This window comes from Lichenostomus cassidix, chromosome 6 (assembly GCF_008360975.1).
Source record: "Lichenostomus cassidix isolate B80296 chromosome 6, HeHo_3.0, whole genome shotgun sequence".
Lineage (NCBI taxonomy): Eukaryota > Metazoa > Chordata > Aves > Passeriformes > Meliphagidae > Lichenostomus > Lichenostomus cassidix.
This window is the reverse complement of record NC_139487.1, coordinates 17,546,038-17,559,608: the sequence shown is the minus strand read 5'-3', so window position 1 is coordinate 17,559,608 and position 13,571 is coordinate 17,546,038. Positions and strand designations below refer to the sequence as shown.

At 38.6% G+C, this 13,571-nt stretch overlaps 1 protein-coding gene across 1 annotated transcript in view; it reads right to left on the bottom strand.

Annotated features, from left to right (window-relative positions):
• LOC146435370 (FERM and PDZ domain-containing protein 2-like) overlaps nucleotides 1-13,571 on the bottom strand; it is a 55,363-nt gene that overhangs the window by 29,161 nt on the left and 12,631 nt on the right. The window contains exons 10-22 of the mRNA XM_085065341.1: nucleotides 12,580-12,732; nucleotides 11,074-11,259; nucleotides 10,016-10,172; nucleotides 7,259-7,469; nucleotides 6,274-6,377; nucleotides 5,174-5,272; nucleotides 3,724-3,831; nucleotides 3,483-3,599; nucleotides 2,782-3,017; nucleotides 2,102-2,206; nucleotides 1,075-1,168; nucleotides 517-602; nucleotides 185-332 (exon numbers count right to left, since the gene is read on the bottom strand). Coding sequence (XP_084921467.1) covers nucleotides 185-332; nucleotides 517-602; nucleotides 1,075-1,168; nucleotides 2,102-2,206; nucleotides 2,782-3,017; nucleotides 3,483-3,599; nucleotides 3,724-3,831; nucleotides 5,174-5,272; nucleotides 6,274-6,377; nucleotides 7,259-7,469; nucleotides 10,016-10,172; nucleotides 11,074-11,259; nucleotides 12,580-12,732 — 1,804 coding nt within the window. The remainder of the gene's footprint in view (nucleotides 1-184; nucleotides 333-516; nucleotides 603-1,074; nucleotides 1,169-2,101; nucleotides 2,207-2,781; nucleotides 3,018-3,482; nucleotides 3,600-3,723; nucleotides 3,832-5,173; nucleotides 5,273-6,273; nucleotides 6,378-7,258; nucleotides 7,470-10,015; nucleotides 10,173-11,073; nucleotides 11,260-12,579; nucleotides 12,733-13,571) is intronic.

The following is a 13,571-nucleotide window of genomic DNA, read 5'->3' as shown; positions in this document are numbered from 1 at the left end:
ACTCTGTGTACATCAGAAATATTTTGTTCAGAATTGATTTTTGATAATGTCATTAATACTGAACATTATAATTTTATTCAGTATACAGTTTTCCTTCCAACCCACAGAAATTTCATAGAATTATTTTCATTCATTCCTTTCTTGCACATTGTAAGTCACCCTGAGTTCCTTCTTTATCACTTACCATCTGTCAAAAAGCAGCAGTCCTTGGTACCATCTGTGAGGGATGTTGCCACAGAAACAACTGCACATTGGTCCTCCTTTCTGTCATTAGCAGTCAGACATGGCTCTGCCAGTTGGTAGTTTCCCCTTTCTAGAACCAGGTTGGCAATCTAAAACAGTGATGAACAGTTAGAGAGTACACATTGAGCCCTAATTCTTTTTACTTTTCTGTTTAGAAGAATGGGGTTGGAGCAGAGCCGGGGTGTTTCTTTAGGCCGAGCTTGGCTGCTGTGCTTCATACTAGGTCCAGTTTAGTCTGCTGGGTATCTTATTGATCTCTGCTGTTGTACAAACCTGGCCAGATTTCTTAAGGTGTTCCACAGCCTGTTTGTGGGTGATGCCACAGAGGCTGATGCCATCTACTTCCAGCAGACGATCACCTGAGGTAAAAAACAAAGAAACAAAGAACATCAAATTGCTTTGATGTTCAGGTTCAGAGGGTGTAAACCCTGGGGCTGCCCACATTGCAACAGGTCTTCATGCATACATGTGTCAAATTAATATTAACTCATAGGAAAGCAATACTGCTTGTACAACATTCTGTAGCTAGCAGTTAAAACATTCTAGGCTATTCTGTAAGTAAATGCAGTGATAGCATCTAGTTATCACAGTAACAATGAAGGTAGATGTCAGAGTCACTAGCCTGATTGCAGCTACAGAGAGTAACTCCGCAATGTTGGTGTGAGGCTTCTGGTGTTTCAGTGGGATCCCTACATGTAGTACAGGGACAGGCTGAGGAATGATGGACCATATATTATGTTTCACAGTTGTAAGACCTCCAATCCCAAATTTTTCATTGTCCACACTAACACTGAGTTCTGCAGCCCAGGGTTTTATTGCCAGACATGTTACCTATCTTTATTTGTCCGTCCTTATCTGCTGGTCCCCTGGGAATAATTGACTTCACATATATCCCACCGTGATGCACACTGGTGTTAATTCCACCCTGCAAAACATGCCCATAGATTAAAGTCTTCATATGTTCTTTCTGTGGTAAAAATCAAAGCAAGTTACACATGCATTGCAAAGTAACTGCTTCAGAAATTACTTTTTCTTTAAATATTGGAAAAAAGGGAAACAGAATATTACTCCAAAACCCAGTCTAGTTGTAATGTACTTCCGTAGGCAGTAATCTTTTTTTATTTTCTCAGGAAAATGCAATGTATTTCTATGTAACTACATAAACATACTTACTAAATGTTCATAAATTTTTCCCAATGCTCACATAAAATGGTCTTGAATTTTTCAATTATTCTCTAGCCCAGCATCTAAGATGTGCAATATCCATTCTGCAGTTATTAATCTTTCAGACAATATATAAAGCATGGACCTAAACTTGGGCACTCAGAAATTCCAGATTAACCTAAGAATCATGTTCTGTCCATCTGCATCCCCTGGCCAAATTCAGATGAAAAAAACAGCCTATAATTTCTTCTGCAGGCAATGAAATGCCTTCTGCTTCCCATTCCATTTCAGAAAAGACTGTAAAGAAATCTCAGCCTGGAGGGGTAAATTCAACTTAGATAGCTAGGATGAGAAATAATTATTCAAATGCGGCAGTCAGTTTTCACTGCTGCCTTCTCTAGTCCTCCCTGACCAAACTCCACTTCCAGTGGTAGATCCTGTTCTCAAACTGAGTAAGGACAAAAAGGGTTTGTACTGCCACATGCTTTATGCCAGGACACTTCTTTCACAGATTGTGTGGGTAAGAACCAGGGAATGAGCAAAGATAGTACTTCATACATTCTATGTCAATCAGTTGGACACTTAGGTCTAAAATGTGCCATGCTAACAGTTTCTGTTATCAGCCTATCTTCTGTCTTTGCTCTCAGTCATGTAACAATTTGAGACACAATGAAAGATTAACAGTAACACTTGCAGTCACACTGATTCCAAATGTCCCATCTTCTTTAACAAGCTCCACTGTATAGATTTCCTTTGAGTTGGTTTCTGATGAAGATGGTAAGCAGGAAGAATCAGCTGCCTGTCTCAAAAATAAAAACATTAATGAGATTACAAAATCTCAGTTTTTAAATAAAGGTGGGGAAAAGAAATTTTAAAAAAGGAATAGAGCTTTTCCAGAAGATTTAAAGAGTTTGATCCTGCTGCCACAGTAAACCTGAAGTGATTTATATTCCTGATATTATTTGAAGCTTATGCTAATGCTACTCAACATGCGATCTCATGCTACTCAACATGTAATCTGTCTAAATGCACATAGTATGAGTATATGTACAGAGGGTGTCTAAAAGTAGGAAATTAGGCACGAAATGTTTTGTGATGGGTTTGAACACTTAAAAGATTGCAAGAAAATAATCAAAATTTTGTCCCTCCACTGGAAAAGAATGGAGAATTTTTAAAACATTTTGCGGGACAGTTTTCCCATTTATTCACATATTCCAGACATGCCTATCATTTTGACATTTCCAATGTAATTTATTCCAAGTTTTTCTTTCTCCTTTCCTTCACACTTGCTTTCCCTTCTACATGTAGCTGGTATGTTGTTATATGTTGTATGGTGGGTGTAGTATTACTGAGCAACATCAAGATCTCAGTTACCTCTACATCCAGGCTATCAGCTGAAGGAACTGGAATCCTAGGGCCCAATTTTGGTGCTAAGTTCCAGGAAAGAGTCTTCTCAAGTTCATCTGTATTTGTGTCCTGTTCTTTGGGAAAAGCTGTATGACAATCCTGAATCTTTTTTCTCCCACTGTCTACACAAGATATCTCAGATCCACTAGTGCTGTTTCCTCTTGATAAGTCCTTTTCTTCATTTAATCCTTCGTCATACAGGTCTGTTAAGCCATACCAATAAAAGACATTGTTGAATGCAAATAGCAAGTAAACATAAAGAAAAATATTGATATAACCCAGCATGAGAGCACAAAGTAACTTCCTATTTCAACTGATTGTGAAATCAGATCTATAAAATGAATTAGTCACTGTAAAATGGAGCACTGCTATTATGTGTTCAGAAATATGTTTGCTTCATCCCTGCAGAGGACTGTGACTCTCTATCACAGAAAGAAATACCAAAATTCCTTTAGTGTTCAGCAGTGCAGCCTGTAATAGATTTTTTCACACTGATGTAGCAGAGACATCACATGCTACCTACTAGAAGTTGACTATTTTAGTGTATGGTTGTTCTAACTGGCACTCAGTAGCAGGAATGTAGTACTACATCCCAGTGCCTACCAAATATGAATGTCCTGAGTTAGCTGTTAGCATCCCATAGCCAGCAGAGGCATTTGCCTTTATACCTTTGGGTTGAGAGATGATGAGCTCCACTTCATCGGGAGAGTTCTGTATGATTTTAACTGCAGTATTAAATGAAACACCCTCTAGGCTAATATTATTCACAGAGATGAGTCGTCCTCCTTAAAAAAAAAAAAAAAAGATAAAAATAAGATGAGGCACATCTAAATAAGGAAATAAATTCAGAGGAGCTAACTTTAAACTATGCAAGTATTTTAATGCTAATTAAAAACTAAGGAAAATGACCTGGTTTGATATTTCCAGCTCTGTCTGCAGGTCCTCCAGGGATAATTGAAGCGATAAAGATACCAAGGTCTAATTTTCCTACGTTTTCTCCTCCAATAATTACAAAACCTGCAAAAACGAGATAGCATGAGAATGCAGACACTGGCAGTATTGTAAAAGATTAACCTTAGGAGCAAAAAAGGCTCTTACTCCAATGGCATAAGTTTTGTACTTGGTCTGAAGAATGGGGAGCTTTGATTTGCATGGCATCAAGGTCTTTATCGGGGGAGGTTTAAACTTAGATTAAAATTAAAGGGTGCTGGTGACTTAGGTCACTATTTAGATATAATTTCTCCATAACAATGCTTTCCTGACTTGCTACTTTTAAAGACTCTAACTCTTCTTGCAGGACACATGAACTAGGCTGACCTGCAGTGTCGCTGTTGAGCAGCTAGCAGAGTAAAGAGGTCAGTTCTCAATGGCAAGAAGGAAAGACCTTTATTGTTTTGATTTCATCATATATATAGAGTTTTCAAAAGTCACCCAGATTGGTCGGCCAGAAGCCTCCCCCTAGGCCTGACTGGCCAGGCCTGCACCGTCCAGATCTTGGGACACTGTTTTTAATAACATCCAAACTTTATCTTTATTTATAAAACACAAAAAGAATTCTCGTGGGAAAAGCCTGTGCTAGCCACACTGCAGTGTGTAACACCTGCAGGAGGGAATTGGTATAAAAGCTCATTAGATAAATTTGAACATCATTCTATGTCATGCAACCAGGAAACCTGAGGTGGGCCATGTAGACTTCAATCTAAGAGATCTAAGAAAATTAAATCTATTCTTATGTAGTTTAATTTTACTATCCTAACTCTAACTATTGCTGAATATATTCTTCTCACTCGTAAAATAGTTTGGTTTGGGCTTAGGATATTACAGACAGACCTGCTCTATTTATAAATTTGATTTTTAATTACATTAATGATTATCTGTGAAACCTGATGAACTCATCCACAAGAACTGGATACAGTGTGATTATGGTATTAGATAACAAAAATATTAACCAAGTAACAATCCAAAAGTTAAGAAACATTCACATTAAGTTTGTGTAAACATTTTGCACGCCCACAGGCACTACCTATAAGGTCTAAGATAAATAAAATCAGTACACGTGTATTTCAGACACAAAACTAAAACCATGTTCCTTTCATTCTACTTTTAGCACTTGGTTCCCTTGATCTCTGTGGCCTTAGTTAATCCTCTGAAAACATAATGGTCTTGATTTATGTGCTTAGTCCTTCTCAGCCCTGCAAATTCTGAGTCCTTCACAAAGATTGGTACTCTTACTCTATAAGAAGAATAAATGGAGTGAAAGTGTTTACAGTCTTGCCCAGCCTGAGCCAGCAAGTATAAGTGTTAGCACCAGGATCTGGTAGTCCCAGTAACAAACATAACATTTATGTTCCTTACTTACCAAATCCATTCTTCGGATCACGTTTTAGGCTGACACAAATGATTTCTCTTTCTAGACCACTTAGCAAAACTTCCTTCTGGATGGCTGGTGATCCGGGTGCTGCAGAAACAAAACAGCTAGAATAAATGTAGATTAATGCAGGGAAACCATTGATTTATGTATCATGCAAAACTGGAGCTTCACAAATAAATATATAGTTTGTCCTTGGTTTCAACATTACTGTTACTTTTGAATCAACATAATTCTGAAAGGGTGCTCAAACAAGTGTTCAGAAGTTTTCATTCGTTAGAAAAATCTATGTACAGAGGTGTGTAAGCTCTTTCTATAGTGTTCCTTTCTGGGATACTGTACTTCTGTAACATTTATATTAAGATTAGAATATTTAAAGAGGCAGGCACGTAGTGCCCATTGAGCGTGAGGGTGATTAGGACACCAAATCTTCTATGGGCTCCAGCCTTGGACTGTGTGGGCCCTTTTGGCTCCGAAGGTGCAATCCAACCAATACTGATTGTAATGGTGACTTCCGTAGTGTTAACACTACTTAACATTGTGCAATTGCCACAGTGTGTTTAAAGTGCTATTCTAATTTTAAAACAGACTAACCAAATAGGCATAGCTTCATATTCCATAGATTGGCTCCCCATGTGCATGCAGTCTGGCTTCTGATAGAAAATTAGATATCCAGTCCTTATTCCAGGCAGTGTCATGCAAGTGCAAGTACAGAGGAAAGACCTGGAGCCTTTGCTGTCTCATGTATTATTTATTGAGTTGTAGATCTCAGTTGCAAACCAAACAATGACCTCTGAGCACAGGGATATTGCTCTGTGCAAGAATATCTGGGTGTACTGAACTACATCTCTGTAGAGCATTAGGCACCATTATAGAATCATTTTATCATGAAGTCCCTTACCACTGAACCTGATGGAAAACAGGAGTTAAGGGAAAGAAAAAAGCTTGTCTTGCTACACTCTGGATTAATTTCCAGAAGTACAAAAGTACAAAAGGATATTCTTTAATCTGTAAGTAGAATATATCTTGGTGTCCTGTTGAAACAATAAATACAGAAGTGTACCATCTCTCTTTATGATTACTATACTCACCGCTGATTGTGTTCTGAGTTGAATGGATAGAGGGGAAGTCATAACTCCTTTGCCTTCCATTCAAATTGATGTGCATTTCTGACTGGGATAGCCCTGATAAAGATCTGCACGGCACGAAAGGAAGACTGTGTTACAATAAAAAATCAGCAATGGTATGTAGCACTCTTCATTGTCATTAGTCTGTCAGTGCCAAGTTTGGAATACACAGGTTTGTAGCCTTTCAGTGAGTATTCTGATTTCTGGGACATGTTTCATTTTAGGGGAGAGGTAGTTTATCCTTGCCAGCATTTGCTTCCAAATAGCAGCTGCCATTAGAGCACTTGTATCATGACTGATTTACCCCTGTGTTTCGCTTTGAGCCGACTGCAGGCATCAGGAAAACACAGAATAGCTTCACCGTGATTCATTTAGCTCTGCTGTCCATTTAGACAAAACCATGTCTGAAAGTTTTCCTGTTAGTTCATGTCCTTCTGGCTCTATTCTAACTTTTATATTCTAAAAGGCACTAGAATTCATCAAAGGCTTTGAGACTGTGCAGCTATAGTGACGACCTACACAGGTGAACGTACCTAAACAAAGAGGGAGAAGTTCTTGCACTGTTCCCTATGATTTGCACCTTTGGACATGGAGGAATCAACTAGGTATTGATCCTTTCATTCCTGATAAAAACCAGTTTCTGCTGTTTTTTTAGTTCACATACTGTAATTTCCAAAGAAGATACACAGATATTAAAGATTTATTCTCCCTCATTTTTACACTTCCCCATAATCCAATTTGTGGTTTCTTCCTGAGTGTGGTAAAAATTTTAATGTCACTCTTTTTCAAGTTCACCTCTGTTGTTCTGTTAATCTCCTGCCTGCATTTGCACTGCTGCTGGCACCATGGAGCCCCAGGCCTTTTGGTGGGAGCACAGTAAGAACTTTAGAAAAAAAAATAGTCATGACTGAGTTATGACTTACACACATTTAGAGAAAAAAAAACCTACCTGCCAAGATTGCTTTTGTCTGTAGTCCTATTGTTGGTTTCCACACTGAGATTATCACAAGATTTGCTCATCATCCCAGCAGAAAGGTTTTCCAGGTTTGCTCCATAGAGCACATTCTCTGAGCGAGACAGTCTCTGAATAAGGGCAAGGTGTTCACGCTGAGCTGCATATGCAGCACTGGATTTCTCTATTTCCATAAATTTACTGTCCTCTGAATAAGAAGTGAGAGAGGGGAAGAAGCAAGGACAAATGCACTGATATCACATCTTCTTAAGCTTGAAGGAAATTTAAATAAAAATTTACGATATGCCAGCAAAAAAAGATTGACATTACAGATACATCTGTTCTTGTATCCTTGAGGATACCTAGGCCTTGGGTTGAGTAGAGGGAGTTTTCTTCCATAGGAGGTATATGCTGCATTAAAATTTCATTTCTATTAATTATACTAAAAATTTACTGTCTATAGAAATATGAAATGTACAATCCTATGTAATTTAAACCTGAATATCTCTGTATGGTGTATTTTGTAAATGACTGGTGTATGAGAAGCATCTGTCTTTCAGAGTCTAGATTATCCAGGGTGGTAGTTTCTCATCTTTCACAGGCCTTCCACTCCAGAATTTGTATATCTGAGAAGACAGGAGCTTTAGTAACAAATGCTCTCCAAAGTTCAGACAGACACCAACAAACTCAGTGATTTGCACAAGTGAACTTGAGTGGGGACCATCTTGGTGGCAACATTTGCTATCCAGTTTTCTACCTTTCTGTGAAATCAACCACTTGCTTAGAGACACCTGGGCTCTGCTATATACAAATCTATTCTCTCAAAATATTTTATTTTTCTGAAACAAGATGATGCTGAAGGAGGTATTAATTTATTTAGATTCTCAGTGGGTGGGCAGGAGAGGAGACTTGGTGAACAGAGAGAGAGCAGGCAATTGGAGATACACTGGAAAGTAAAACAAAACTCTACTTGATACAGACTAACATAAATAGGAGCTTTAATTCTGCTTGTACATAACAGCTAAACTCCCATGTGTTTTCCTAACAAATAGTAGCCTGACTACAACTTTCTAGGACACTACTTTGCAGCGTTAAATTTAGGTTCACTCTTTCCTCAGTGACTTTGATCAGAGGCATTTCTTAAGGCGTCAGAAGGCTTAACTGTCCAGAGCATTAGCGCAGCCTGGGAGTTGCCATGGTGACTCCGGAGTAGAGAGTTGCTATGAAGTTTTGAAGTGATGGTGACTTATACATATGAACAGCAGCAGCAGCAGAAGCATGCAGAAAGAGCCTCATAATCTCTTACAGCCTCACTGTGGTGGCAAGGGCAGCATTTTGAACTACTGTCTATCATTTCCTTACTAAGCTTTTTTTCTGGGACAGCAAGCACATGCCGAACCCCAGAACCTGTGGTCTCATGGGGTTTATTTAAGTCTGGCTTGTTTCAGTGATTTGGTGTACTTCTAATCAGCACTTGGGTTATTTATAATTTTCTATGTTCTCAATATTTTTATTCTGTTATATTTGGAATGTGATAACTTTTATGAAGATAAATTACCACAAGCAAATGTGACACAGGAAACTTTAAGGTACACTATTAGTGCTCATTTGAATGCAATAAAGCACAGTCCCACTAAATTATGTTAGAAGCTACAGATGTCAAGCAACAAAAGGTGCCTTGAACCTAAATGCCATCCTGGGGCCTTTTTCTGTGATAACAAATTCATGCAAGTGGAATTTTACCTTTCATGAAATAATTTTCATGGTAAGGAGGCAATAGATCAATCACCCTGTTACATGCCATGGTAGTATTTGCCAACACTTTTACAGTTTTACTACAGAAAGGAGTATCCCAGCAGAGAAGGCATGACACTTGATTCTCCTGCAATAACTCACCAGGTCAAACACACAGGGGTTGTAAATGATCATAGTTCTGTTCAAGGCAGTGGAGGAGCTAGTGAAAACTCATGTTGTTCCACTGAAGTCAAGAGTGAGGACAGTTGTCAGCTTAGGATCTTATTTCTTATATGCCTCAGTTTCCCCATAATAATCCTCACCTATCTTTAAAAAACTTGCTCAAAACAACTGTGAGTGAGACATGCTATGTACGTGCTCTGGGCTGAGCTGGGTTGAGACAAGAACTTTGTCTTAGAAACTATGGAAAATCTGAGGCCTGAGGAGGTACTAGTCATATCCTCCACAGGCATGGCAAAGTCTAAGATAAGAGCTGCTAGCAGCTATATAGTCGAGTGGGTGTGACTCATGTGCCTTTGGTTTAGTGGTTTTGTCCTGGGACTGAACTATTAGGTTGCATCTCTGTGTTATGCAAAGATAACTAAATTCAGCTCCAGCATGTCTGGGCACTATTATAGTTTTAATTTGTGTGGAACATTTTTCAGGTTACATTTGGGATAGGTCTGATATATTTCTTTAGAATTCTCAGCCATAGAATTCTCCTGAAGTGAAATCATGCTTATTTCTTTTTTAAGTCTGGGTTTAGCTACATAGTTGTTATCATCAGAGTACCCCTATTCCCCCCCCCGCACATGCCCACTCACATGCACATGTCAAATTACACTTTATTAGACAACTTAGACTCCTCTAACTTTCCATGTAGTAAGAGACACTATTTTCTAGCTGAAACAGAGTGAAACTGAGGTGGCAGATTCTAATTCTCAGCTTTGGTGAATATACCTTACCTAAAACATAACCTTGTCCTATGGCCCCAGTAACAAAAGTGTATTTATACCTCACCTGATGAAGCCTGCCGGAGTTGCCTAGAATTCATCTGTGCATTGAATTTGTGCTGCGCAGAGCAGAGGTCCAGCAGGTATTTACATGTCTTCGCTGTATCAGTAATGAAGGTGTGTTTCTTGCCACTGAAGCTGCTTTCAATCATGAATTTTTTTCTCTGAAGGGGAAAAAGAAGTACAGCTTGCTTCATATATCAGTCAGCACACTGAAGCACTGACAGTTCATTTATATAGTCTTGTTAGTTTGTTCAATTGTATTTATGCCTGACTGCATCCCTTTTGGGTGCAGTAAATGCTTGTTGTAAATTCAGTACTTGTAAGCAAGGTGTCTGTTATTGGGATCATAACTCTTCTATGTCAAAAGTCAAGAACCTTAAGACATTGAATGCATTGAGAGCAGGTTGCTAAAATGGCAAGATTTGGCCCTACAGATCTTAAAATTGTTAAACAAATTTAATGTGAGAAGAAACGTATCTTCAAGGTGCAGAAGGACCATTTTTGGAGAGCAAACAAGTTGGGAAATGTGTGATGCAGTTTGACACCCAGACTGTACAATTCATTGATATACCTCTAATGTCAAAATACCATTTAGAAAGGGGTCACAATCTTGTCACCAATACTAATTCGTTAGCAGACATCAATATACTAAGAGATGAGGATGGGAATAATGAGGTCTGGAAAGCAGAAGACATGATCCCATGACCTGATGTAGGCAGAAAAATAGAAGAAAAGAGCAGAAGACAAGAGAGGAATTAATATGGAATATGCCACAGAGAGATTTGGCATAGTCTCTGTAATAGCCACCACCAGATTATTCAGTTTTATAGTAATTTGACTTTGACCTTAGCACAAAAACTGCAGAACTATACCTCACAAAGAACTCAGTATCTTCATATCCACATCCAGATCCAGCTTTGATTTTAAAGTGTTTTCAAAAAGGACTTGCCCATATAGAGTGACTCTAATTCTAAATCTGAATGCAACAAATTTATCAAAGTGGCAGGAAGAAGGGCAGTAAAGTAGTAGAGTAGAGAAGAGATCCAGTTTGTTCCAACTTACATGAGCTGAAATTCTCTCTGTTTCACGCCACTGGAATCTTAAACTGGCAATTCTTGTGTGATTTTTGTTTTCATACACTATGATGCCTTTGGCACAGATTCCCAGGATGATGTCCCCTTCTGTCCCTTTCTTATCCTGGGACACACGATAGAATAACACTCCATATTCAGGAAGTTGCTGAGTCACCTGGTAGAGAAAAAGTGCTTTTATCATGCATTACTCAAAAGATAGGTAGATGGAGGAGAAAATGCTTTTGAGTGTCTGCAGAGCCAGTGTTTGCCCCTGCCATCTAACCGTGCAGGGGATATTCTGAGGAACTCACCCAGAGGTTCTGGGTGTTCATGCTTGTCTTTCTACCTCCTGTACTTTGCCACAAAAATGTTAAAATGTGACTCAGACAATTACAGAACTATGGAATATGAGGAGGATTTACTGTCTGATCTGCAGACCAATATGAGTTTATCCTAAAACTTTATATTTGCTTTCTGGGAAGCTACTGTAGAATCCCCAAATGACTTTTCAATTGTGAATAGAGATTTTCAGTGAGCAAAATAAAATGCTTTAAGAAGATCTGTTTTTAGAAAGTAACCATAGTACAAATGTTCAGGTCCTAAAAACTGGGGCATATATAATCACTAGCTGAATCTGGGTTTTAATTTTTAATCCCTTTCATATTTGGAATTTACATGTTCTTGCCATGGGGTCTATCATTCTCACTTTGTGTGATGTGTTGGCTCCTTATACAGACTTATTCATTGAAACAGATGCTAACAAAGCTGCTTTTCTTCATTGGATTTGCCACGCATGATGGGACTGTCATTAATGCTAAGCTTCAATCTATTTCTTCAATTGCATTGACAGTGTTAGATGAGGAACTAATGTAATTAAATAGCAACTGAACTAAAATGATGCTGTAAATAAAAGCGTATGGTACTGCAGCAAAATGACTAATGCTATTTATCCATTATCTAATCCCTGATATTTTGCATTTGATGGAGAGCAGAGAGGTTTGGGGAGAAAGAGAAATTAGCAGGAAAAAGTTATATCCCACATCACTGTGATATTTTAGAGCCCTAGAGAAATAATCATGTGAGAAAATACTTCAGATAACTCCTTCCTCATTTTCAGAGTTCACAGATACTTTTAAACAAACAATCACTATATGTTTAGGAATTGGCTGAACAGCTGCTGTAATTTCAGAAGTCAAAAAAGTGCTTGTTCCCATGTTTTATAATCTTCTGAACCCAGACATGTTGGTAACATGCCAAAAATTTGCATCAAGCCTTAGAATGCTGCAAATACACCCAAATGTGTTATAAAAACCTCTCAGTGATAAGTGACAGTATCTACAGCAGAATGAAATTCTGAGGTTTTTGTTGACTATTCAAATTTGCTCACCATATCTAAAATCCACCGTATCAGGCAAGAGGAAAATAGACAACAGTAAATAGAGAGGGGCTTTCTACCTCAAAAATAATAAATAGTATTTGTGGTATGGCAAGTTACCTTTAAAAATTCTAGTTCAGCCTCGTCCTCAAACAGGGAGCGATTCATACGATGTAATTTCGCAAGCTCTCGCTGTACATATGCCAGGGTCATTTTCTCTATTCGACTTACTGGGACATAGTCTTCAACACGAAAATAGCTCTTTCCATGCATCTGTGGGGAAAAAAATTGAAAAAACAAAGGAACAGGAGCCTTTTGTTCTTTCTTGACTTTTTTTACTCATTGCATTTCATTTTCAGGGTGACCCATATGCAGAAGTCACCCTGTTGCCATTTCCCAAAGGAAAGTGGGAACAGCATGTAGTGTCCTGACAGCCAGATTGCCTCTTGCCCCTGTGCTCAGGCAGGTGCTCAAAGCACACACCACAGAGGGGAGAAAGCAGCTGGGCCTACAGGTGTGTGCTGCACTTAGAGCTGACAGCTACAACTGCATCAACACAACCTACAGTGGGGGACCCATTGCCATGACGGATCCAACCACATGGATCAGACCACTCAGAGGTCAATTAATAGAGCTACACCGATTTGCATAACTGAAGACATGAAAGAGAACATAAATGGGTCTTTCTATACACTTCAAAACTAGGACAGCCAGTTTAGACATACATTCAGTGACCTTCCTGTCTTAGCAGCTTGTGGCTCTGAGCCTACACATAAAATAGCTGTGAATTCTGAACTGTTCATTTGTTTTTCTCTTCCCTGTTTACTAATCTCTTTAAGCCCCTCTGCGCATCCAAGCTGGGCCTATGTTGGAAATTTTCTACAGATTTTCCAGTGTTTCTAGGATATATTATCTATTGTGAAGGACCTAGACTCTATCATTCTGCTATATTTCCTGTCAAGTTCACCTGGCTCATTACTACTCTGTAATTAGGAAAATTATGTAATTTTTTAAAATTAAGTCCGAAGGAATTAATTGAAGGAGTTAACTGAAATTCTGTGCTATTCACATTTCTTCTTTAAGTACTATGTGACAAACAAAAGCTGCAAAAG